The following is a 27,389-nucleotide window of genomic DNA, read 5'->3' as shown; positions in this document are numbered from 1 at the left end:
GCAGTTCTGCAGAAGGAGGTGCATTTGTTAACTTGGTAGCTCGGGGTGAAATAGCCACCAGCCCACACCTACAAAACTTCTTGCTCCTCCAACGAGTTCAAACAGACGAAAACCCTGCAAACAAAGCGACCATTCTTCCTAACCGGGCTCCTCCAGAGCCATGTCACTGCCTATAAATAACCATTATCATGTGAAATCTAAACCTTTCTGCCAGTAAGCAAGCACTTAGAAGAGCGATGTATTATGCAAAGTTAAGTCATATGAATCATTTTGCAAAATTTGATTTTTAAGTGGGTACATGCGCTTCAAAGAACAGCAGCGTTCCCTTGCCTATCATGCTATATATAGGGCTTTTTTTTTTTTTATGATGGAGAAATAAAGAGATGAAAGGATGAAGAAAAAAAAAGCAGCTGCAGGGAGAAACAAAGGGAGAATTATTCCTATATAAAAAAAACAACAACGAAGTATAGTTCTGTCCTATTGAATGTGGCGCGCGTAGCTACGGGGCCAGATGACCCCACGAATTATTCCACTTCTTCCTCAAAAGCCCGACCGCTGCTGGGACGGTGAGATTTCCCACAAAACGCGGCGTTTCACGTTAAAAATTCCGTCAGTTTGACTTCTGCACGTTGCAGGGGCAAGAATCATCCCGTACCCCTCTGCAAGGGGGCACCGCCTTGAGGCTGTGGGGATGGGGCTGCCGGGCACGGCCACCTCCGTGTGGTGGCTTCTTGTGGTGATTGAACGTTTGCGGGGATTTAATGTTTGTGGGGATTTAACATTCGCGGGGATTTAACGTTTATGGCGATTTAACGCTTTATTTCACTTCACGCAGAGCCACGTTTGGGGCAGGGGCCGCCCAGGCCCCATCCCTCAGGGCCTCGCGGCGCGCGGCACGTGCCGGGGCGGAGCCCTCCATTCCCCCCCCCTCCCCCTTTACCCCCCCCCTTTTCTCCTCCATCAGCCGCCCTGCCGAAGGCGCGAACGGGCAGCGCGCATGCGCGCGGGGCCCCGCCGGCGGCGCCGAGCCCTCCCGCTGCCTCCGTGTGGTGTGGCGCGGGGGGGAGGGAGGGGGGGGTGGTTGGGGTGGGTACGTGATGACGCGCTGCGTGTCGCCAGGCGCGCGACCCACGCACGGCCCGCCGGGCTCGTGCCTCCTCACGGGGCTGCGCCGAGCGGCGGCGGCGGCGGCGGCGGGCGGGGCGAGGGCTCCCCCCCCTCCCTCCCTTCATCCTCCTCCTCCTCCTCCTCCTCCTCCTCTCTCCCTCCGTCCCCTCCCCGCCTCCCGCTGCCGGACAATAGGGCCCCGGCCCCGCTCCCATGCGCGGCGGCGGCCGGCGGGGCTGACCGAGCCTCCCAGGCCCAGCGACGGGCCTCGCGCCCCCCCCCCCCTCCCTGAATCCCCCCCCTCTCCCTCTGTCCCCTTCTCCCGGGGCCCGGCGCCGCTGGAGGAGGAGGAGGAGGAGGAGGGGGGGCGCTGAGGAGGCCCCCGTGGTTGGGGGCTGAGCCCCGGCGGGGCAGGTGCTGTGGTGGGGAGGAGGAGGGGGGGGCCGGGGCCGGCGCCCGGAGGCTTCTTCGATGGAAGTATGCTGCCAGCTGCCCGTGCTGCCCCTCGACAGGCCGGTGCCGCAGCACGTCCTCAGCCGCAGAGGGGCCATCAGCTTCAGCTCCAGCTCCGCGCTCTTCGGCTGCCCCAACCCCCGGCAGCTCTCGCAGGTAGGAGAGAGCCCTCCTGGGGGGGGTAAGGGGAGGTTAATAGGGGCGTTGCGGTCCCCACTGGGGTGTTCTCGGGGAAATGAGGCGCTGCTGCCTGGCTACTGCCTCTGTAGGGTGAGCACGGGGCTCCTCCGCGGTCCCTCCGTCGTTTTAGAGCCTGTGCCGCTCTCCAGCTTTTCATCCCCGGGCTGCCTGTGGCCTTGCCCAGAGCTGCAGTGGTTTACCTGAAATAGCGAGCGGGCACTGCGGTGTTTTATCCGGGATGCAGCGCCGTGCCGCCCGCCGACTCCTAGGACTTGCCTAGGAAGAGACAAAGATCCTCGGCTTCTTCATTCCCGTGGTATTGTTCCCTGCCCGCATTACATCAGTCGCAAGATGAACTCCGGGGTACTTTGTTGCATCTGATCTCGCTGGAGATGTTGCAGGAGCAGTCATTACGGCTGTCAGAACAAAAGGGAGGTTTATTTCTGAGGACGTGGTCCTGAATTTCTCAATGTGGGCTCGTATGGTTTCCTAGCAAGCGCCAATAAAATGGTATTCTGGTGGAAGTCTCTGGAGAAAATTTGGGGTTGCAGAGGAAAGCGTGTGCTTTGGTGGCAAGTCAGCTGCTTTTGGCTTGCCAGGATTTCCTGAAAGGTCTGTTTCAGGACTCTGGCTTGCATTGTCCTTACGGAAGATGCCATCTTTGCTCTTTACACATGTGATGGCCAGTTCTCGTTGTTCACCTTTTTGGCTGTCTTATTGACTTGTTCAGCCTTTCGTGCCTCTCTCTGCTTCATACATGCATAAGGAGAACACAGAGAGCGCCCAGCCTCTTGGCTTTGTCCCTCCTCAGGCAGCAGTGAAGCTGTGGGTATGAACATTAGGTGCGTGTATCTTTGGGAAGGAAAACCCATTAAGATACTGTGTTAATGACCAGGAATTTGAATGCTTAGTGAGGTGTTATTAGTAAGGAAACGAAAATGAACATACGTTGACTGTCCCACCCCCAAGCGTGAATATAATATATGATGAAAACTTTGTTTTTATGACAATTGATTTTCCACGTAGCAGCTGGGTCAGGATGTTTTCCATTTGTACCATTTGATTTGAGTTTTACGTGGTGATGGTGAATTTTCCGTATTTGCAAGTCTTCTTGAAAACCAACCCAATTTAGCACATTATCTTGTGGAAATGAAGGAAGAGTCTCTCTTCTTTGAAGAAGAGTAGATGGTCTTCTGGAAAAAGCAACAGACAAAGCAGTCAAGGTGATACATTGCCTGTATTCCTCTTCTGTGTGGTCTCCAGCACAGGTGATGCATGATGTAGACACAAGTTTATAAAATGAAATGTGATACTGGCATTTCAGTTTGTTTTTTTTTTTTTTTTCAACCTTGAAGCTTCTCCATCTATTCTTCATTTCCTGACCAAAATGCTGTAGGTATTTCAGAGTGAATCACAGAGAGATGTGATTGAATAACATGTAAAAAAATGGAAACTACAGGTATGCTTAGGACCTATGGGACCAAGTAGCATTTCCTTTGAGTAAGCCAGAGGAATATGTTTATGACTAAGTAAGAGAACTAGGACATTTAAGTGAGGAAGTCCTTTAAAATACTGTCTGGCTGATTAGAGTACAGCTATATTTTGTTGTCTTTAGATTACCTTTTTTTTTCCTCCCCTTAGGAGCCTCTTAGAGCTAATAGGATATGAACGTCTACCAAACCTACGGTTATCATAGGCTGGTGCAAATGATGGGCTAAGAAGCATCACTGGTGAGGTTAATGGTTGTGTAACTTCTGAACTTCACTTCACCTTTGAAGTTTCCTGGAAGACTCCTAGTATTCCACTCCGTTTCTTTTCAAAGAGGTCTGGATCCTTACCAGTCTGTCACCTTCAGCTTTCTGTTTGAGCTAGGTTGGAGCAATAGGAGTAGAGCTGGAGATGTGTACTAGCATACTCGAGAAGCCAGTGTGTACAACCAGCATTTCACGTTTAATGCCCGTTTGGAGGGTTTTCTTTAAAAATGTGAGGTCTTGAAAACTGAATTCCCACTTAAAAAGTGAAATTATTTAGGCATAAGACATTGTAGGCTCAGCCTTTCAGCAAGGAGGAATGGGAAACAATGGTAAGAACATGCATGTAGCATTTAATTGTGACAACGCTAAGCCTGCAAGTATTTCTCTTTTAATTAAGCGTGATTTCAGTGTAATGTTTTGTTAAAATTTCGCTCAGTGGGTTCAAAACGGGCCGTGCGATGCTTTGTTGCAGCATGAACAAAGCGCTGCTGGAAATGACCTCAAGAGTTGTGGTCTGCTCTTGTCAGCCCCAGGAAGGATGAATTGTGCTGGCGATATTATTAGCAGATGTTTGTCTAATCTGTTTGCCTAATCTGTTTTTTAAGATAGAGTCTTATGAGATGCGGTGAGCTGACATAACTCATTATTGCTGAAGGTTAAAGTCCTGATGTTGGGCACGTATGATTATTACTTCCTTTATACCATCTCTGATGCTTGTCAGGTGCTCCCTGATTCAGCTGGCTAAAAGAGCAGAAAACCCACACAGCTGGGAACACGGGGTAGCTACCTGCTAGCTCCTTGCATGAAGCAGTTGGGGCAATCTTCACTAAGCCTGATTTACAGGGAAGGATGGTCCCATTAGGCTTTTGAAACCAAATCCATAAAAGCCTCAAATAATAGAAATTACACAACCTCTTCAGACAACTTAACTGTTGTTAACAGTGCTTAACTGTTCCTGTCAGTCAAGACTTCTTTCATAATACTGAATTTAGATCTTCCTTGTGGCAATTTAAACCTGTTCCTATCCCCAGCAAAAGCAGAAAAAACCTTATGCATTTTCTCTTTGCAGTTCTCTTTTATGAATGAATTATGTCCTTACAGCCTTCTTCAAGTTCAAAGTATCGATAATGAAAATAGTAAAAGTGACATCTATTAGCCGGAGGTTATTTGTGATATTGTTCGAGTCCAGCCAAATGAAGAGCTGCTATTGCATGGGTTTTACATCTTTCTTGAGATAATTTTCTTTGAACGTGAAATAATTTTAAATGCTGGTGTTATAAGCTGCTTTTAAGGGCACCCGAATTGGTGGCTCTTGAGCTGGTTAGGGCATTTCACACCGGTGAGTTTGACTTGAGGTTCACTGTGAGGTCAGGTGGATGTTAAATAGTACCTTGGATCCTGCCTTTAGGGTGTCCACTCCAACTGTTACAAAATGATGCTTCTTAAATTAAGGCTGAGCTTTCGGAGGATAATTTTGGATTCTTTGCCTTGTCTGGTTTTTAACTCGTGTTGTTAATATTTGTTAAAAAGTTTCTAAAACTGTGCCTGTCCTTACTTAGTGTGATTTTTTTAGTCTCTCTTTTTCTTTAATGAATAAGGGTTTATAATGAAAACCACTTTAGAAACATAGCTGTGAGCGCTTCTAGATTACATGTCCTGCATTGCAATCCACTAAAAAAGAAAAAAACAAACCCTTGAATTGAGAGGTCAGCACATGTCTCTGCAATTGCTTTTTATGCCATATAAACATACCATACATGAGTAAGAGAGAACTTTGGCCTACCCTGTCACTTTTGACTCCTTTCTTTCATTCTGCCTCGTGTTCCACTCTTGTTTCAGTGTCTCCAAAAATTGCATCGCTGACGTGTGGTAGTAGAGTCTGAATGGAAGTAAAGATCTAGTTCTGGCCTTAAGTGCTTGAACTTGATGATGGAAAAGAAAGAGATCTAAGGATGAGTTTCCACGAAGAGGGAATGGGGCAAGTTGGGGTCATTCAGCCTGGAGAAGGTTCTGGGCAGACCCTACAGCAGCCTTCCAGTACCTGAAGGGGCCAACAGGAAAGCTGGGGAAGGACTCTGTATCAGGGGGTGAAGTGATAGAACAAGGGGGGATGGCTTTATAAACTGAAAGACTGGAGGTTTAGATGAGATATTAGGAAGAAGTTCTTCATTCGGGGGTGGTGAGACACTGGCACAGGCTGCCCAGAGAAGCTGCGGATGCCCCATCCCTGGAGGTGCTCAAGGCCAGGCCTGATGGGGTCTTGGCCAACCCAGTCTGGTGGGTGGCATCCCTGCCCATGGCAGGGGGTTGGAACTGGGTGGTCTTTAGGGTCCCTTCCAACTCAAACCACTCTGAAGTAATAAAAGTCTCGATCTGAATGTCAGAAGTGCAGGCACCAAGTCTCTCTGCAGTACAAGGTACTCCTGTGTACCAGGTAGTAGTGCCATGTCCTCTATCCAAATGTGTTTTGCTCAGAAGACAGAGCTGAGCGGTGTGTTCTTACGGTCTGAGCATGGGCACTGGTTGCTAATCCCGCAGTGGCACCTTCTTGCTGGGAGAAGTGTCGGCGTGACCTATTTTTCCCTTGGAGCTGCTCATTTCTGCATTTTCCTCTTAGTTGTGTCAACTTCTTTATTTCGAGCAGGTTATTTCTCAGCCCTGGCTGATTCATAGCGTAGTTCCACAAACGGCCGTGCCTGCTAGCAATGAGGAAGCAGTATGCCAGGCCAGGAGTAACGAGCAGTGGGGAGACAGAAGGGATGCCTTATGTTGGGCCCGCTACTGAATGGGGAACTTACCCTAAACTCCTTTCTTCACCCACTCTCTGCTTTCCGTGACTTTTCTTTTATACCACTCCAGTCCTCTCCGTCGGTAGCCCTCAGTTGCGTGCCCTTTCATTAGCTTTCTCCTGCCGTTCCCCATATCTCTGCTGCATGAATAATTAACAAGTTAAAATAATGAAATAATTTTCCTGATGCGATTCCTAGCCTCTGGAATTAATTCTGCGTGTTGCTGCTCCGCTTGCCATTCCCTTCATCTTGCGTTTATTGTGTCTGGTTGCTGAGATTGCATCTATTCATATGAGAGGCAGAGACTGACTCTGACTCTGCTCGGCGTGGACAAGTTCTGATTGGGGTTTTTATGCACAACAGTAATTTTCTGGGGCTGTTCCTTTTTAAAATGCTCTCAGAGTTTTATGACCAATTAACGTTTTCATACATCGGAGCATAAAGCGGCATCGGTACCTTCATTCTGCAAAAGGTCACAGCAGCTTATTTCATGGCCTGTAATTGCCTGTGGAAGATCTAAGCAGAATAATAGTTTAAAGTCCTCATTAATTAGTTTGTCTTAAATCACCACAAGTCAATTCTTTATTACTTCTTTGTCCAGATTGTGTAACAGTATATTCTGTGCTTTGTGTGAGCCTCAGCTTTCTGATGCTATCTTTAAAAAAGAAGTTGCTTTGAAAACAGAGATTGTAACCATGTGCCCCTGAAGTTTTGAAGTATTGAATATTGAACCATAAAATAGTTCTGCAAGGATTCTGCTTTGGTACGTGGGTAATTGAGATAAATGATGAGCTAATGACGTAGTAATGCAATGCCGATACAGGCTGTCGGAATTAGGAGTGCTTTGTATTTATGGGATGTCCTTTGCAGCAGCTTTTCTTTAAAAACCTGCATTTGCCAAGTAAATCTTCTTCAGGTTCCTTAAGAAAAGACCCAAGATGGGTTAACTTTGACTCGGTATGGGAATAAAGCTCTCATAAAAGTCACGTAATTTTCAGGCATTTCTGTTGTGTTACAGCTTTGCTGTGCGGAAAATGATGTTGGGGCCGTCTGCAATCAATCCCTGGTATTTCTTCAGTTCTTCTATTTTTGGCAAAGCCCGCAGGGGGGTGGAGGGCAGCCCTGGTAGTAGTTAGAATGTGGTTCTTGAGAGCGTTTCCCCGTCACGCTGATGACCGCTGGCTTTTTGCTTTCTTGCATTTTGCTCATCACTCCATGTCTACAAGTTTCCACTTGTTTTCTGCAAAGCTGTAAGTTTCTGAGTGCGCTCGGTCACTTTGTAGCATGGTGGAACTGATTAATTTAAGCAGCAGGACTGTTTCTATGTCCTGCTAGGTTATGGCTTCTGTTTAAGAAACACCTGGGTGAGATTGAGCATGTTGTATTGGCTTTCTCAAAAATTCACTGGGGCTGTGTGCAAACAGTAAGTCATTTGGCTGCTCGGATTGCTTTCACACTTCTGGGGAAAAAATTCTGAAGTTATTTAGCTGTCCTTAAGTGTGTAAGCCTTTGTGAACGCACCGATGCTTTCCACGTGTGAATTTATACAGTTGGATGCCCAGGATGTAAAATTCTCGTGTCTTGTGATGTGATTTAAGGAATGTAGTGTGCTCTCTAATTTAGAATGGTCCTTCCTTGTAAATATGAGATTTAGGATGGACACACTAAAAAACTTGAAGGGTTTAATCTTAATCTCAGAAATCATGCTAAATAGCACTTGCAGTGCAGATAGTTCTTTGTGCACAAAGCTAAATATAACACTCAGTTTTACAAGAATTTGCTCTGCAGGGTAAGCAGGTGTGTGAGCAAATACAAATGTGTGTGCCTTGTCTGTGTGCACACATGCATGTAGGGCCTCACACACCGATGGCTGGGACCAGGAATTGAGCCTTGGCCTCACAAATTCCTGTTAAATAAAATGCACAAAACCCCTTGTAGTAGAGCTTGGAAGAGTTTGCATTTCATTCGATGTGAAGTTTTCCTTGGTTTGTTCTCCTTGTGCCATTAGCAGCTAACGGCAGTGTAAGTAAGCAGCCAGTGTAATCCAGCAAGGCAGCCTGCCAAAGGCAAAGCATTTTATTATAAAAATGCAGTTTTAGACAACTGGATTTAAGGGCTAGTTGGGGAACTGTGTGTGTGTGTGTTTACATCCTAGGTGTGCTGTAAGAAATTTGTAGCCAAATGTTTTGTTTTCTTTTTGGTCTAGAACAACTTTTGTGGCTGTTCCCTCACCTCCCTTGCCCTCCTCCCCTCCATACCCTGACAAGTTTTGTTTCTGTTGCAGCAGTCTGACTCCTGTTTTCCTCCCACTTTCCCCCACTTTGTACACCTGTGATAGGGCAATCTGATTTATTATCTTCCTGACCACACTCCCACAATAATTATAATTAGATTCCCGGAGTCTGCTTTTCATCACGAGGTGGAGGGCAAATTCTTCTCTCTGCTTCTAGCTGGAAGTGTGAAGGAGCCAAAATTTGCAGCAGGCCTGCCTGAACATCAAAAAGCTGTATGCTGGGATGAGAGTAATGAGGATAGCTTTGTGTCAGCAGAAGGCTTTACTGTTTCTCCTGTTCCTTGCTGCCAGATGAGAGATGTGGAGAGGAGGAGGCTGTTCCCTTTGAGGAATCTTTCTTCCCCCTCCTCACTCCTGGAGCAGACACAGCTGGAGGCTACTCTGACTGGTAAAATGGGATATTTATTACACATGCAAGACAACCCCTTGCCCATCAGTTCTGTCCCAAGGGCACAAAAACCCCAGGAGAAGATACAGGAGCTTGTTCCGAGGCTATGAGGAGAGAGATTTTGCTGGGAAGCTTGGGACTCGGGTAGGTGGCTCAGCCTTTAGTGCGGCTGTGTGCAGTCGCCTTCTGATGTGGTTCTCTGTAGTTGTCTTAGAAACTGAGATGCTGCGTTGGGATGGATGCTGGCAAGCAAGTGACTTCCTGAGGGACTCGTTTATACATCTAGATCAAAAAAAAAAAAAAAGAAGCGAGCACTGTTACAAATAGTAGTATTTTAATAGTATGGTCCAGTAGAGGAGTTTCTCTACGGGGACCGGTGCTGCTGTGGCAGGAGTGACGCTGGTCTGGGCTATTTCTTGCTTTGTGGCTGATGAAGCCTGTACATTGGTGTTGCAGCTGAAGATGCACTGAGGAAGTTTCATATTTAGTCAGATGTGAATTAGCACTTCCGTTTAAAGAAAAAAAAAATCGGTACACTGAAGTTCTTGTGCATCGGCAGTCTCTTGAAACACGCAGGGGGATGTGTGGGGGACCTGCCACTAGTGCCCTGCCTTAGCTTCTCTCTTGGAGCACTGAGAGCACGTAATCGGTTCCGAAAAAGTCTGGAGCGCTTAAATTTCTTTGTTAACTGCAGAATTTTAGGCTGTAGATTTCAGCAACTGAATGAATCGAGCTCTTTTTCTTGTATTGTGGAAAAATTCCATCCGTAAATTGTTTTGCGGCTGCAAACAAGGTGTGGAACTGCTCGGCACAAAGTGTCAGCGCGTGGACGTACACGTGGGGAGTTGTCTTTGATGTTCTTGCTCATTAGGGCAGATCGGGAGAATGGCTTTGTGGGGTTTTGTTCTGTCATTTCTTTTGTTGTGAAGTCTTGAGCTATGTTTCTTTTAGCATGGTGATGGTAGGAATTCCTGCGCTTTTCATTGGATTTTAAATATATTTAACCAGCTATTCCTAGCTTGTTTTCATTTGGGCAAAGTAAACTGACTACATCTCAGTCCAGATAAAGCATTGAATATTTAGCCTGCAAAGCTGGCAGAGGAAACAGTATAATTTTAGCTATTGTCTGAATTAAAAAAGACAAAAAAAAAGGAGTGAACTTGAGCTTTTTACTTTGAGAATTGCATAATGTCCCAAATACTTGCAAAAAAAAAAAAAAAGTGTTCCCCCAATTTTGTTGTCCTCCTTTCAAGGAGGATCCTGTGATTCTCCTGAATATGGTCATCCTGCTTAAATCTTCGCCACATCCTGCTTACATCTCAGTCACAAAATCGTGACAAATTAGCAAACCATGAGAGAAGACTGGAAAATACAGATAGCAAATTGCAGGTACTAAATTCCTTACGCTCTGTTGGCAGGGAATGTGTTGGGCTTGTACTCGACGATCCACGGTGAGTTCTTCTAAAGAGAAGAAAGGCTCCATCTCCCTAGGGGTGTTGAACGGTTGAAGCTCTGGTTACCTTGGTGCTTTTCTTGTTCACGTAATATTGTGGCATTATTTTTGCCAGTGCCCTCCAGCTCGAGGCATGAAGGAATGTTTTATGTCTTAATAAGAGGCCCTTGATTAAAGCCCTTCCCCTACTGCCTTTTGATACAATAGAATTGAAGTGAAATAATCTGTGCACTACAATGCTAATCCATTTTCATGAGCTTTTTAGGAAGGATGATCTGAGAGGATTAGACAAGAAGTTATTATTCATGATTGGTTGAATAAGTAGGAAAGACTATTAGGACTAATGAAGTTTAAGACTTTTTTTTTTCTTTCTCCTGGATACTGCTCTATTTATAACAGAGCGTAGGAAAAAGGCCATATTAAAAAAATCAATTTGTTGAAACCAGTTTGGGAGAGGGGAGGTCACGTTGCTCTCTTATACTGAATGTGGCAGAGGGTCTGACTGGGGGCAAGGAGGCTGATGGATCAGCTAAAGAATACATCTTATGCACATTTTATAATGAAACGGGAGAAGTGTTACAGAAGATTTTTTCATCTGACACTCGTCAAAATAAGATTGTAGAAGTTGAGCATGGTATTTTTACATTTAGTGTGTCATAAAACACGAGAGTGGTTTCTGTAATTCTGCCGTTCGACACTCTCTGACGATGGCTGGAGCCATAGGTTTTGTTACTTCAAACAGAATTTCTCCTTTTTCAGAGGACAGCTTTCTTTAATGTCTGCAGCCATCGTAGCACTGGCTGCACGGTATCGCTTCTAGCTGCATATCTTCACTCTTCTGCTGACAGTCACACTCCTGACCGTGCGGAGAGCCGCTTTGCGCAGCTGAAGCAGCAGTGAGCCCTTTCCTTTTCGCCATGCTCATTTTCTGCTGATGTAGCTCTGCTCGCCTTTCTGCAGGGTGTCAGGAGTGCTGGTGCAAGGCATGGGAGCCGCAGCTCCCGGAGGCAGCGCTGCCTCGAGTTGGGCTCGTCTCCACGGCCGCTGTGGGAATGCCCAGCACAGCTGACAACTCTGTGATTGTTTCAGTTTCTCCCCAAATGAGAGCTGGCTGAATAATGAACGCCCTTGTTATTCAAATCACCTAATGCACTGTTCGGGATTTTTGTAAAAGCAGTGGGCACCCCGTGGCTCTTATACATTAATATTTGCCTGACTCCAAAATGTGTAATTTCACCTTTATTAGGTGGGTCTATGCTCCTGTGTTGTTCAGATATTGGGTAGATTTGGCTTGGTAATCAGAATGTTTTCAGAGGTGGGCTATTGTTAACCTTTGAACAAATGCTCGACAGATTACATGATGTCTAAAGAATGCATATTTTTTCCTCCCTTTTTTAACAGTATAACATCCAGTTGAGAAATTTGGCTTAATAGACTTGGCAAAATATAAAGTTTGGGGGGCATTCTGTGTATGAACACTACATTTAGAGGTAATGCACAAATAACGTGCAAATGAAAGGTTATTTTCTGGTGGAACCGAAAGCTTCTTCCCTCTCTGCACCTTTCACTGAGAAGTAGCTGTGGTTGTTACAGCTCATAAATGAAATGTGTCAGAACATGAGGATCGTTCCTTTCTTTTCTTTGGAGAAGTGCTCAGAATACTTAAAAGCTTGTGAGTGTGTCTGAATATGTAAAATGTGCTAACTAAATGGTGGTGTGGGGGGTGCTGCATAGATTAAGAGAAGAGGGAAAAACAGCGTTCAGTCTACCATTTGCTGAGATGTTGTCTTGCATCTGACAAGTCGCAGGACAAAATTATATCGTAAATGTATCAATTTCTGAAGGTTTCTATTGCTTCCATTTGTTTTTTATCTAAGAAATTTAAATCTTCTAGATTTCTAGTCTTTTATCACTTACAGCAAGGTGTTAGAAGCACTTGGTTGGAATGAACAATAGGTAAAGACGAATTAGTCTTACGCCATTGTAAGGTAGTGCTTCAGGATGATGTCAGATGACAGCTGGGATTATTCTTTTTAGTCTTTTTTTTTCCTCCCCCTCCATCTTCCTGCCTGTTTTCTATCCTTCAAACTTTACCGAGATTGCCCTGAGGCTTGCTGTAGGCCAAGGGCAGTCGCACCATAATAGCTGTTCCCCGTGTTCCTGAGGTGCCAAGTCCAACAAATTTGGACTGACTCCGTCCCTGTGTGCACAGTTGCTCAGCCGCCCGTTCCCGCTGCATTCAGCAGCTCACATCATGCTGATAGTGGTGATTGGCAGCAGTATTTTGAGTCCCACCCTGAAGTGCCTCCGGTTCTGTGAGTTACAGGAGGCACCACGTAAGGGTCTTACCTGAAGTTTCTAAGTAGATCCCTGCTCATTATGAATTCCACTGATTTCCTTGCTTGAGAGGCAAAGAAGGGAAGTGGTTCTGGGCAGGAGGAGGAAGCTGTGGGCTTCTGGAACTCCACGGACACCTCTGGCTGTGTTATCTCATGTAGTGGTGAGTACTTTCATCCTTGCTCTTTGTGAGGAGATGCTCTGTGCTGTGCCACTCCTCTGCAGGGGGGACCAAACTAATGTGCTGCAGAGAGTGGGGCAGCGCGGGCATGATGTGGAGAGGCTCCCGGTGAGGACAGGAGGAAAAAGCAGTGGTTAGAGTTATGGTTTCCACCTGTGAGTGTTTCCACCTGAGGCATTTTAGGCCTGGCTTGGGGCCTCTGCTTTGGATTTGAACTACCTCATGTCCATCTGGTCAGAAGTGCTATCTCCCAGCTCTTATTTTCTGTGCTGTCATTTCAGGCCTCATGTACGGCTACTTCCTAGCTGCTTTCCAGCCCTGGATCTGCCTCCTAGCTCCAGCAGATCCAGGGCTGCGTGCATACGGCTGGGGTTTTGGGGCTTACTGCTGGGCTCAGCAGCCCCATCTCTGGGTCTCAGGCTGGCTTCAGGTGGGCTTGGGCACAGTGCAGCGTGTAAAAGCTTCTGCTCTTGAAGCAGCTGAAGCCATGGAAGAAGAAGGAAGGCGTAGTGAAAGAGGTGCCCCTGAGTTTGGAAAGCCTGATACTACTGAGCATTCAGATGGAGAGTATGGTTACAGGTTCTAGTTTCTGTAGCTCTTCTGAAACTGTACCCATCCCTTGAGATGTGAGCACACTGGACATCCAAGTAGAGAGTGTAGGCCTCAGCTAGCTTATGGAGGCCACGAGAGGCAACGTGCACAAACTGAAGCACGGGAGGTTCCAGATGAACATGAGGGGGCACTTCTTTGCTGTGAGGGTGACAGAGCACTGAACAGGTTGCCCAGAGAGGTTGTGGAGTCTCCTTCTCTGAAGGCATTCAGAACCCACCTGGATGCCATCCTGCACAATGTGCTCTGGGTGATCCTGCTCGGCAGGGGGGTTGGACTGGGTGATCTTCAGAGGTCCCTTCCAACCTCAGCCATTCTGTGATTCTGTGAAAAGAATTAACATCCTATCATCAGTGTTTGTTTTTTTTTTTTTTAATGCATTCTTTTATAAATTAAATCCAGGGCATTCTGCAGATCTTTACTGTTTTAGCAGTCTGTGATCATACGCTTTCTTGTTCAGAAAAAAGCATATCAGGAAAAATCCATTAATGTATTCACAGTGTAATGCCTTGGTTCAACAAAGATGGGAGATTTGCGGTTCTGAAGGCAGATGAAAATTTTGTGTAGTTAAAATGTGTATATATTAATGATGATTTTCTTTAGTTTTGCAGCGTGCAAAATGCAAATATGTAGATTTTACTCTAAATACTTTGTTTCAGGTTGAGTTCTGAACTAGATGTGTGCATGCTTGTAAGCTAATCTTACTTGGCTGAAATGTGAAAAAAAAAAAAAAAAAGTATTCTGAACCCCTGTCAGTACTGTTAGGAGAAGCAATGTTATGATAAGGCCAGGAATCAAATACTGTTAAAACCTGTGCTCGAGGGGCGAGGGATTGGATGACTATAAGTGAGGTAGCTCCTGCCCTAGCAGCTGAGACGTCTCGTGTCCTGTGTGTCTCTTCCACCATCGTGGTGTCCTTCTCAGGTACACAGAAGCATGTCCCTTCACTTAGCTTTTTTTTTGGCATGCTTTCCTCTCTCATATATTCCCTTTCCAGGCCTGATAAGCTGTTATAGGATATGGCAGTTCTGGTCCTGTACTTTTCACAGGAGGAGGGGCTTGTGCTTAGGGGAAAAGACCTGGTCAGACATCCATCCTTCACACCACTGGTGTAAAGTATCTGCTCCTCAGCACTGGGGCTGTACAGTGCAGAAAAGGGGGGAGAATGAAGACATTTATGATATTAAAATGATACAAAATTTTATTTATGCTATACTTATTTATCCAACGCCTATTTAAACCTCCAACAGCAGCCATGGAGTATTTTGATTACTAGACATGTTTTTTGTGTGGCAGAAAGCAATGTGATGACATCTACCTCTGTATTGGACAAAGGATATTCTTTTAAAACCCACCAACCGGAGGTTACGTGGACGTGAAAATGCTGTTGCCCTGCTAAAGGAGTTACATTTATCTTTCATGAATGTTCACCTGTGTGAGTACACTTCAAGTATGAAGCATTAGACAATTCAGTTTGACTGGGTTTAATAGATGTTGTGCTAAGGGGAGGCTGAGGGACTGCCAAGCTGCTTGCTTTGAAATTTCTTGAGCAGTGTTTGAATGAATGAAGCTAGCCAGTGAACAGAGCTGTGGGGCTGTGCCTAGTAGCTCTGAGTTACAATCCCAGAGCACAAACTCTGATAATCAGCTCACAAAATGGTATAGATGGAAGTTTGCATCTGCTACTGTCTCGTCTAAGAAGAATGCTTATTTTTTCTCTCCCTCACAACTTTAATAACTGGCAAATAACAAGCAAATATGTAGTGTTTAGGATTGTGATCCATGCTTTTTTACTTTACAGCAACCTTCCAGTACCTAAAGGGGCGTACAGGAAAGCTGGGGAGGGACTCTGTCAGGGAGTGTAGTGACAGGACAAGGGGGAATGGCTTTAAACTGAAAGAGGGGAGATTTAGATTAGATCTAAGGAAGAAATTCACCATGCAGAGGGTGGTGAGGCACTGGCACAGGCTGCCCTGAGAAGCTGTGGATGCCCCCCTGGAGGTGTTCAAGGCCAGGCTGGATGGGGCTTTGAGCAACCTGGTGTGGTGGGAGGCGTCCCTGCCCATGGCAGGGGGGTTGGAACTGGGTGATCTTTGAGGTTCCTTCCAACCCAAACCATTCTGTGAGTCTGTGTTAAGTAGAAAGGAGAAAAAAGCTTGACTTCCTAAAACCAGTAGGAAAGAGAAAAAATGCATAGCAGTGCCTGTAATTAAATAATGGTGTGCATGTGGGTTTTAAACTTTTTTTTTCCAAATATTTGAGATAGGAATTCCTACGCAGCAGTATTTAAAAAATGTGCAGGCTTTTGTCTTGTCCTTTTATTCCTTGTGAGCGTACAAAGGGCAGCCCAGGTGCAACCTTCAGCTGGTTGCTGTAGGCAGTGGTAAATGGACAAACTGGATCGTTCTTCTTCATGCACACGCTTCAACAAGAAATGCATGCATTTAAAATTGTGGATGGACTAAGTTCAGAATTAAAAATTTAAGTTGACTGCTTTAAATTGTCCCGCAATCATAGATCAAATTATAGCAGAAGTATGCCTCCTTGAAAGATGATTAAGGAGTTTTGAGTATGCTAGGAGCAGCTCTTGAGGCCATGGGGCACAAATTAATTCTAATTAGCCCATGGTGGAATGTGTCATTGAGGTTTTTAAAACTTTCTGGTCTATAAGGTAGATATCCCAGCGTGTTTCTCAAGATGTCTCACCACGTTAAAATCCACACAACACCACCTGGAGGGTTCTACTTTAAATTGCCAGTCAGCTTTGTGATGTGTATCTCCAAAGCCAGCTGACAACTCAAAGCATTTGAACATCTGCAGGGACCACATTACATAAACGTGTTGGCACCGATGTCAGCTCTTCCTACGCATTCAAATGAAGCTGGTATGGCTCTGCTGTATCTTCTTAATCAGCTTTGTCCAGCCATCTAGGTGATTTGTCTTTGGAAATGATGTCAGTTACTTGAGAATTTGTGGTACCTGGCTGATTGGCAAGGAAATTGCAGTTGGAAGAAGCTGAGCAGGAAGAGTGGAAGCCGAAGAATTTGGTGCCTAAGCCCCCTTCTGGAAGATGGGACCCACAGAAAGTCGTCAGCATCGTGTCTCTGTCTGCAAACCGGTTTCAGGGTATGCAGATTAAGTGCAAAAATAGTGTGTTGTTTTTCTCTCCAGTGAACTTCTAGGCTGGATGTTTGCCTCTTTTTTTTCTTCTTTAAAGCAAAATGAAATATGTTATGGGTAATACTAGCTACCTCAGTATTGCCTGGAATATAGGCACAGCTCTGCACTGAAAGCTTACACAGCAACCTTCTAGAAGCTTTAGCTGTACTGACAAATGTAACTTGCTCCAATTGCAATCAAATGCTTCTTTCTGTCTCAGTTCCCAAGCTCACGTGAGCTGGTTAAGTTTTCCTTAAAAGTGAAATGTTATAGAAGTATGCTGCATTTATTATAATTTGCTGATAGTATTGATTTAGATCATTTGATTAAAAATGCTTTGTGCGTCACTGCAAATAAAAATTATTTTTGTATCCTGTTGCTTTCATTCAGGTACAATAGGTGAAGCGTCATAGTTAGAGCTCTTGGAATACATATTTTTCTTTTTTATTCCTAGGCTTTTATTCATATTAGCGGAGGGCATTAAAGCTAAGGAGATCACTATTTTTATTCAGCCCCCCTGTTTTCAGCATTCATTTAAAGATTGCATGTTTTCAATTACTCCTGAGGTTTAAGGTCAAATTCTTAGTATTTCTGTAACAATTAACTTCAGTTAATGTTTTTCTGTTGATGGGAAAAGGGGAGGGGAAACTTACTTTAGTGTCTTAAAATCACAAAGATTAAAAGATGTTTCTTCATGAAAACGAAGGATAATTGTTTTCATTTTTTTATGCTTTACAAAACAAGTTTTTTTATCTTAGCTATTACCTTATAACCAAGTACATTATTCTGATAGCATTTTGGCAGGGGTTCGTGTTGTTCCTGAAAGCAGTCTCCTTACTGGGGCTTTCCAAGAGAGTTTAAATGCCTGCTCTTTTGGGGACAGCAGAGAGGAGGAAAGATCCTTACTATGAACGTCTGGCTATGTTTCTGCTGTACTACGGACTACATTTCTTTTACAACAAACTTTTTGTGGGGATTAGTGATTGTGGCTCTCTCAATGGACAGACGGTTCTTTTGCTTGCACAGTAAAGAAGCCAACGTAAAATCTTCATCTGTAGTCATCACACAGATCCAGAGGCTGGTGGTCATGATACCTGAAAGAGACCTTTGTTGTGGCATACAAATCAAGTTGCAGGCTATTGATATTCTGCAGAAGTCTAGACAGGGACACACAGAAAAAAACAATTGATGGCTTACTTAAGGAAGGGGTTGTAGACCTAGAAAGCATCTAATCAAGATACTGAAGACAATTTTATCAATTTAATCTTTAAATTGTAATGAATTAGCCTTTTATATCACCAGATACAATGGGTCTCTTAGTTCACTGATAATTATTACAGAAATGGAATACCTCTAAATGGCATATCATTTCTTGGCTGTTTGGAAAGTTTGAGATACGAGTCCATGTAATACTTGATATCATACATTTTTTTCTAGTTGTTCATTTCTTTTCCCTCCTGATCTGACGACATTTTTAGTGCTGGATCCTTTTTGGTAGCTTTCCTGTCTGTCTTGACCATCATTACAACATTTTTTCTGGAAGGCCAGATTTCCTCCCTCCAGTCAATCTTCAGGAGAGTGCATTGGTCCCAGATTTGGTAAGGGTTTATTAGCAGGACTACGTTCGTTTAAATGGGATCCCATTGGTGTGATGCTGATCTGATCTGATGGAGTATGACAACACCTGCGGTTTAAAAAAAGAAGTCTTTTTACCTACACTGATGATGCATGTAGACATTGAGGACATGAGTCACCTAGTATATATTTTTTTCCTTGTTTTTTACTGGAGAAAGTGGCTAGGAATCCGAGGAGCCTTCTGCACATGTGCAGCAGGCTTTGACACGCACCGATTTAGTGCATACGTGTAGGCTGTTCCCATATTCATAGCTCCCTGAGTTTGTACCAGACTTGTAGCATCGAGAATGAGCTCAGTGCCCAGAACGTGCTGAGTTACTGTGTGTGATACCAGGTGCTCTCTGAAGGACTTCCAGATCTCTGGCAGTCCAGATTGATAAGTGTATGGAAGTTGGCTAGGTTGCTTTTAAGAACTTTGTCCAAACTGGTAAAGTTTGGAGCTGTGCTGTTGCATATGCCTGCCAAAACGGAAACGGGACGGGGAAATAAATAGTCTGCCTGCTGCTTGTTGAGGGAGGCAAGAACATGCCTGGCTTCTCTTCTGGTTCCCTGGTTGTGTGAACTGCGAAGTGGAGTCCAAGTTTCTTTTGGATTAATTTGGTGGTGGTGGGTGTTGGGGGGCTCAGCTCCTCCTGCAGTTAGTTAATTGTCAGGGGTGGGAATTAAGGAGAAGCTTGTGGATGTTGTCTGCTGTTTGGGTACATGTGCTGCATACAGTTACAGATTAAGGGATTCCATCCATCAAAACCTTTTCTGTCGGGTTCTGCAAAGAATTCAGGTATTTTCCTGACTTTAGAAAGCTTGCTCATGTTATTTCATCAGGAAGCTCTTCTGTCTTGCTGCAAGCTTGAGGTGGGTTTCCTCAGCCTCCCTTTTTTACACTCTTGAGTAATAAACAATTTTGCTGTCAGATAAGAACAAATAAAAATAAGTAGTTCTACTGCTGAGTTAACCCATTTTAGTATTATTTGAAGTTCAGCAGGGGTGGCTTTCATCCAGTTCACTGGGTTTCTTAGATTCCTTTTATGTGGAAATAACAAAAATACTGTCAGCTATACAAATCATTACTTTTTCAAATTCTCATAAAGGAAGAAAATCTCACAAAAAAATCAGTCGGACATTGAGGGGGTAAATGCCTAAGAAGTCCATCAAGTGAATTTGTGAGCATATATTTTATACAGGTACGAAATGTCTAGGACAGAAATAGGTAAAATAAGTATGTTGTATTATTTGGCTAGGGAAGAAAAATAAAAATATTCTTTTCAGGGATTTGTGATAAAGCTTATATGGCGGAAGAAGTTGAGGGCTGATAATACAATTAATTAATTTTGTATGTGGAATTCCACTTCGTATGGAATGATTTCCATGAATATATTTCGTGACAACATTCTGCCTGCAGAAAATGGCTTTTGTAGTGGATATATCCGTGACCTTTATAATTGTGTACAAAGCATTCTTTTAGCTTCTAGATGTCTTTTTTTACCAAAAAAAAAAAAAAAAAAAAAAGAAAATGCTGTCATATTGAAATAAAAGCACACTGTTTTGATGTAAACTGAAATTTATCCTGAGTGTTTCACAGATGTTTGCTATTTGTTAAACATAACCATGTTTTTCTCTAATACAATAATAGAATTGCTCTACTAAGCCCTGAAGAAGGTACAATCCGACTTCAAAGCTGCCTTTCAGGGGTCTGTTTCAAGGTATGATAATAGATGCCTACTTACAAAAAAGACAGTTTTTTGTCTCCAGTGCTTCTCTTCAGGAGCCCTGTGTTTGTAGGAGGTCCTCCCACTGCTTCTCCTCACAGCTGGAAGCAAGGAGCAGAGCACCTTACGTTGCCTTAGCACAAGCTGTGCCTGGGTGGAAGTTCAGCTTTTTGGTATTTCATCCTTCTCCAAGGTCATGTTACACTGAAGCCTGCTTATGAAAAACCAGGGGATAAAAGGAAGATCTAATGATGTGGATGCGTCGAGGTGCAAGCCAACACCAGCCACATGTAGTACCCAACATGCACATATCCTAACTGAGGGCAAACCGGCCTCAGTTAAGGTGATCTTGAAATACTCAGGGTAGTGGCCTTGTACCAGTAAACGCAAGCCATAACCTGATGATGAGAGGTGTGAGCTTTTCAGATAAACTGCTGTATGCCCCTGGATTTTAAAACAAGCAATTACTTTTATTAAACAAGGAAACTTAATTATAGCGATGTTCAGTCTCGTTGCAATTATTGCAAGGGTTTTTAGGATCTCAAGTGCTCTGCTGTGCCCTTGTGGCTAACCTGTTCAAAGCTTTGTGTGATGCTAGCTTTTCAGGGTCAAAGGCATTTCAGAGTGAACTGCACGCTTCTGAAAACTTGCTCCCATCACGAAGGACCGATTGCTTTACAGATAATTTCAGGCCTGGTCTGTGCCTAACCCCAATTACTGTACCACTTGGGACTTCAGTAGGCTTTGTATGTTGAACTGACCTGCCTAGAGGAAGCAACTATGGACAATTTCTAAACCTAGGAGTTCTTAAAGGTTTTTAGTTATATTTTAGGTTTATAGATAGTAGAAGCAGCAAATCCACTGCAGAGTGTTAAAATTGTCCAGGGAGAAGTGTAAGTAGCTCAAGTCAAGGAGGATAAAAATTAGTCTGTGTACGTAACTAATTTAATTTGCATTGTGCTGCTTTCTGTAAGAAGTTGGTACTCACTGGTTAAGAATAGTTGCTTTGCGTTTGTGGATTTGCTTCCAAATATAGTTTCTCTGCTGAATGTATTTATATATCTCTGTAAGCATTTATTGCTCATGAAACATTTCTCATTTGTTTTTTAAAATAGATTTTGAATTTGTTAGTTTTATGTTATTAGAGCATGAGGACTTACGTATGCAGTTTGTATTTTAGAGCAGCTAATGTGGCCTTTGAGATGAAGCTAGAGTTTGCAGTGTAGGGAAGTCATGTGGGTAAAGTATGTTCTGACCTAATAGAATTTTCTTAGTATTTCTCCTTTTCTAAATCAAAAGAAAAAAAAAATCAACATTTTCATCCCTTATGGATGTAATCCTGAAGAGGAGCAGCACATTTAGGAAATGTTGGGATTGCCTGTGCAGTCCATATTAACATCCTTACATCAATGCCCTGTAAGGTTTTGATTTTAACATTATTTGCTTATATGAGGCCTGCAGTGATTTGAGCATTGGAAGAATACAAATAGAGTAGTCTTAAACTCCGTGCCCAGAAGGACTGGTGTCTGGGCTCTGATCTTTGTGCTGGGCTGGGGTTTTGAAGATCAATACTTGTGAAATGCTCGGATACTTTTGATGATTGCTTTAGAGAAGCCACTGAGAAAATTAATTCTGCCTTCAGAGCTTGAGCACTTGGCAATGTGTGAAGCTTATTGCCGTTTCAGACCTTTCACTTCTCTTTTTAAGTAACGTATTATGATTTAATTATGGGAGCACCAACCTACGTGCCTATATTGACTTGTGAGCACTGTGGAAAACCAGCATGTAATTTTACTCTTGGTCTATTAAAAAAAAAAAAGTGTATGTCTTAAAAGCACTGGTGCAGCTTAACTCCTTTCTTTTTTTTTTTTTTTTGAGGGGGATTAAAATTAAGGACATCATAACTATAGATTATAAGCAGCTGACTGTTGGCTAATGACTTATGCCACCAATACCTTTCAGTGCAGGATATTTTCCAAAATGTCTGTTTTGCTTGTCTAGAAGGGCATCTGAAATTTCCTTGAAAGGAATAGAATTGCTTCCTAGAAATACTCATTTCTCTCGAAGCAGAATAAAAGTTCAGTGTTGAAAAATCAATTGACCTATAATTTTCAGGATTTGAAGAGTGTTTTGCTATTCACAATTTGAGAAGTGAATGAAAGACCAGGAGCTGGGTTTTTCACCAGTGACTTCCAGGAGAAGTTCTCTGGAATGGGATGTGGTGGGACTTGACCAGGCTGATGAGTTGGCCACCGTATGTGGTACCTTTCCTTTCCTGTTCTCCTACACTGTTGCATGGTGGAAGATGATGCAAAAGAGGGGACAGCAGGATGAGGATGATTGCACTTGAAAATTTTGATTAAATAAGGAATGTCTTATTGTTTTGTGTAGGTAACAGTAAAGAAAAAGTGGTGTAGTTGTGATGGTGGCATATGGATCTACAGCACGGGAAGTAAGGCTCTGCTTTGTATGTCACAGGCTGGCTCCTCTCCTCTTCTCACAAAAAAATAAATAACAAAACAACACACAAAAAATGCAACTGCAGGATCTTTTAACTACAGTCAGGGTTGCATTTCTTTGTTTTTTGTAGGTAAGCCTTTGTGGGTAGGCTGGAGCTCCCAGTCCTGTTCCCTTCAGGAGCAATGACATCCATATTCAGGAACCACTAAAGCAAAGAACGTTTTCTATTATTCTTTTGTTCTGATCTTTAATTCCACGTGCTCATCTCTATTTCCATGAGCCTTCAAATTCCCTCACAAGGTGAGAAAGGCTTTAATTACATAGAGACTCCCGTCTATCTTCTGTCGCGTTTGGAGCGGTAGCTGACAGCCGATCCTCCTTTCCCCGGAGAACAGCGCCTGCGGATCTGCACACCTCGGGCTGCATCTTCCACTTCGGGTAGGTGCTGAGCTGCCACTTCTCTCGGAGCCTGCTAGTCCTCTCTATCTCCTCCCTTGTTTCCCAAAGGCATTTTGAAGGTTGCTCGGGCATTCTGCTTCTTTCCAGAAGTCCCTCTATAAGTCAGATGGATGCAGTCAAAAGGAAATCATCTGGTATTCTGTATTTTCCCCTTCCTGGCCAAGACATCTAATATTTATAAAATTAATTGCATCTCGGCTTGTCGCACACACACAGCACGAATGTAATGCTGGAGATAATCCCGCAGCAAGTTGAGATGGCTTCTCCCCGAACAGCGGAGTGACTAATTTGAAGGCCGGGACTGGGGTCTGGCGGCAGAACCGCGTGCGATTCCTGTGTACCTGAAGTATTAGAGGCTTTCAGAGGTGCCAGATTGAGCTGTTGTTCAGAGCTCTTGCTTAAAATGACAGATTTTAACGTCGGTCTGTGTGCAAACAAAGAATGCTGCAAGTGGACCAAAATCAAGCCTTCAGATAATACATTCACCCCGAGTAGCTAACTGTTGCCGTAATTAGATGTTGCTTCAAAGCGTATGCTAAGATTTTCCACTACAGCTTTTCATCGCTTCCACAAGTTCAGCGTGCCCTATACAGATGCTTAATTTGTATGCTGGGCCCTGTGATAAAGCTATTTCTGTCGATGAGATTCCAAAATTATAGGCACTGATGTCAATGCAGATGAGGTTAGCCTAATTTGGTCAAGAGAGGGCTATGCCATGCAAAAGCTTCTTTACATGGGCACAGAAAGGCCAGTGCCAAGACTGACAGGTGTCCAGTGGGTGGCAAGGAGCTTCGCAGCTAAACATTCTGGTCCCTGCTGCCACAAGCCTTGCTTCTTTAAGAAACAATGTGGCAATTGTATGGCTTCTTATTTTTTATTTTATTTTTTTTTTCCTCCAGTATTCTTGCAAAATAACTAAGCAAAGCAGGATTGGGACTGAATTTCTGGAACGTAAACCTTTTATATCCTATCGAAATAACTTCTCTAGTTCTACACTCTTGAATTTAATTTCTGGTTAATGTGAAACTTGACAATGGAAGTAGCACCTTGTTAACCTTCAAGAATGGGATATTAAATTCAGAAGTATGCTGCTATGAAATCCCATTAAAAAAAAGCTTAATTGTGAGTGGTTTTTAATTGTAGGAGATCTCGGAATATTGTAAATGAGATAAAATGGACGTTCAGGTAAAATACAAGGATATCATATTTTTGAGAAGGCTGTAGAAGGATAGTAATTGCAGTTGAAGAAGCCCCTGAACTTTCTTCTTCTAGCTCTTCACCTTTTGTCTATGTCAATGTGGCAGCTGTGAAGTGCAACAAAAATTAGTCTATTAATAGACCGCTTTTCTTTATGTGCCTGCTTCCATACCTCCTTTAACTTAATCTGGCATTGCACTCATGGATTTTTTTTTTCCTGGGAATTTGGTTAGTTTTGCATTGTGTGTAATTCTCCTGTTACTTTGTCAGCTCTTTCTTTAATGGTGTTTTAAAAACAAATAAATAAACCTCTTTTTTCTGTATCCAGGGAAAAGCATCTTACTCTGAGTTCTCCATAATAAAACACCAAACCTTTTCAGCATCTCTAACACAGTGCCCCTTTTCGGTTTAAGGCTCACGGGCACAAGCCAAGGCACTGCTGAAAGGCTCTCTGTTAATGGTTTATCAATAGTGGGTGAGATCTGAAATAAGTAGATAGTTTTTGATGAAAGATCTTTGGCTGCATGTTTGCTGGCACCCACATGCTAACAGAATATTAATGGAGTACAATAACAGTTTTACAAACATGTAAATGTCTATAAAATATCAGCCTTGAATGAAAATACCATTATTAAACTTTATTAGCAAGTCTTTAAAGCATTCACTCTGAGAAATTTGCATCTGTTACAGGTCAGAGAAGGAGAACCTGGGAGCACACAAGACAGGGTGGCTCAAGAAAAGAGACAAAAGACAGGGGTGGCTTGGCAAAATAGAAGATGGAAAGTGGCAATTTTGCCTTGTAGTCTGGGAGGTAGCACGAGGTGTTGCAATGTCAGGTGCTGGACCGGTGTGGGGAAGGGTAGGGGTTTCAGCGCCCAGTCTCATTAGAGCCATTCTGAGTTTAACCAGTTTGGCTGAAATTGGTCTGCTTAACCAGTTCAGTTGAAATGGGTCAGCTCAGCCTTAATGGGCGTAGGTTTAATTAGTTCTTGGGAAAACTCACGGAGGACTACGAGCATTTTGGGTATGGTGCATCAGCAAGTTCTGAAGTAAGTGGTTAGTGGGAAAGGCTCCAGAAGAGCGAAAGAACGGTGTAGCAGAAAATATAACTTTTTTTTTCCACAAGCTTAAAACATTAAGTTTTTGAGGTGAAACAAGTCGAATGCAGTTGACTGATGTGACCTTTCTTATCCTTTCTTGTATCCTTCTTGTATTTCAGATAGTGCATGTTACTTCTTTAAGTGCTTGACTTTTTTTGTGAAATGCTTGCGTACGGCCAACGTGATCTTTCTTTGAATCTCTTTAATCTTTATACACTCTGTGGTGACTATTTAAGTTAATTATTATTTTCATTTGTAGTGCCTTTATATTGAAAAAATATTAAAAAAATATTATATTGACTTGTGGATTTGACAGTTGATGGTATAACCAGTTTGAGTGTTTTCTCTGTAGTCATTTGGGTATTTTAATGGAAGCGATCACAGAATAGTGAAACAAAAGCTAGATTCGATTTATTCTGAAATAAAATATTCAATACTTTATTGCCAGCTCTGGTTAATTTATTAAACCTGAAACTCTTGGCTTTCCCCTTTAAACTTTATCTTTTTTGACAACGTAATATTTTTGTGTTTGTGTTATTACTAACAAGGGATCTGAAACAAAGATGATTTTATTACTACTTTTTTAAGGTGTAATATATACCTGTGTGCATAGGGGAATGCTGATTTTTTTCCACGATAGAAACACTATTTTTTAAACAGAACTTGGAAATGATATCTAAAATCTTTTGAATAAATGTCCGCCTATAATAAATGAAAGCTGGGGAGTCTCAGTAGATGTCAATATTTTAATTCTGTGTAAACTACTCTATAAATACTCCCTGTGAAGTGAGTTGAAGAGTGTGTGGGGTTGGGGGTGGGTTGTGAAGTGCCTCGTTTCGCGGTGCTGGAGTAGCAAATGCTGGGAAGAGGCAGAGGCAGCAGGCAGATGTTTCTGAGGCTTAGAGGGAGGTGAGCCCCGGTAGTTATGGGAGATTGCTCATCACCTGGGAGTCAAATAGAAGAAATAGCTTCCATCACTTTTTAAAAATTCAATCTCTTTGTTTCTGATTGCTTTTCATCTCTGAATGAGAAGGCAGGGAGAAAGTCAAAGAGCAGAGAGCAGCAGCTCTGTACTCTGCCCCTTGGCTTTTAGCCCTCAGTTGTTTCTCTCCATTGCTCTGCTCTTTGTGCTCATGAGATAGATGAGTGTGTATGGAAATTCATACCAACAGCTGCTGTCTGTGGAGGCCCCAATTGCTTCCCAGCCCCACACACACTGCTGGAACCGTGAAGCTGCGAGGTGAGCGAGTAACCTTCGTGAGGGCAGCTATAGCCATACAAATCAGAGGGGAAACCAAGGGTAAGAAAAAAGCTCCAAACCCAAAATTTTAGGCATTAAATTTAGATGGCAGAATTCTTGTCCTCTGTGGATACTTTATGGAGGGTTACAGTGAGATGTAACTGCTAGGATTTACATTTGTTCCTGATGTTCCCTTTCTGGTGCTGTGATACGTTGACAATTTTTTGATGTTGTCCTTCTGGGGAGATTGCAACCTCAGCAATTGGGATTCAGGTTTCCAGTTACAGATAAGACAGGCAGTGCTACAGTCTTCTGCTGTTCAGAGGATGTGCTTTAGAAATAGAACATGGCAGTTTTATTACAAAGCCTCAAACACTGGTAGCTTTTCTTGTCACACATTACTGTTCATCTGTTTCCACTTCCATAGCCAGGTTACTTGCAATATGTGAAGCCTGTTGGATTTGAAATCCTTCTTCGGCTGCTTCCAATAAACCATTCAATCTGTGTGAAGATGCATTCAATAGTATAGCACAGGAACTCAGAGCAGCTAAAACCTGACCTTCAGCACAGTCTGTCCTGAGCGAACGGATGGCGAGCTGATGCTCTGACAGCACTTTGCCTTGTAACAGCCGTACTTCTTCCCTCACCAACATTATAGACAAAGATGTTCACCTTGAGCTCTGAAAATAGTCTTATTTTCTTGCTATGGCACAGACCTTTTGAGGGTGAGGAGATGCCAGCATCCACACAGGTGTAGAGAGATACAACTGATGGAGACCAGACCTGTATGACCATGCTGAAGTGGTTCTCTGTCCAAGGTTTTTACCAAAGTCCTGCAGACAGCTGAAACAGTATTTTTCACATTTTATTTAGGAAAAAAATAGCATGT

At 43.4% G+C, this 27,389-nt stretch overlaps 1 protein-coding gene across 4 annotated transcripts in view; it reads left to right on the top strand.

The window, feature by feature from the left end:
* Positions 1-1,115: 1,115 nt before the first annotated feature.
* PDE7A (phosphodiesterase 7A) overlaps positions 1,116-27,389 on the top strand; it is a 75,195-nt gene continuing 48,921 nt past the window's right edge. Inside the window, exon 1 of one of the 4 annotated variants that reach the window (XM_068671985.1) lies at positions 1,116-1,716. In XM_068671985.1, the coding sequence (XP_068528086.1) occupies positions 1,579-1,716 (138 nt within the window). In that variant the 5' untranslated portion in view covers positions 1,116-1,578. The remainder of the gene's footprint in view (positions 1,717-27,389) is intronic. The other 3 variants (XM_068671983.1, XM_068671984.1, XM_068671986.1) reach the window with 3 other exon arrangements.

This window comes from Anas acuta, chromosome 2 (assembly GCF_963932015.1).
Source record: "Anas acuta chromosome 2, bAnaAcu1.1, whole genome shotgun sequence".
In the NCBI taxonomy this organism is placed as follows: Eukaryota; Metazoa; Chordata; class Aves; order Anseriformes; family Anatidae; genus Anas; species Anas acuta.
Note: the sequence above shows the minus strand (reverse complement) of the source record. Positions and strands in the feature narration are given on the sequence as shown.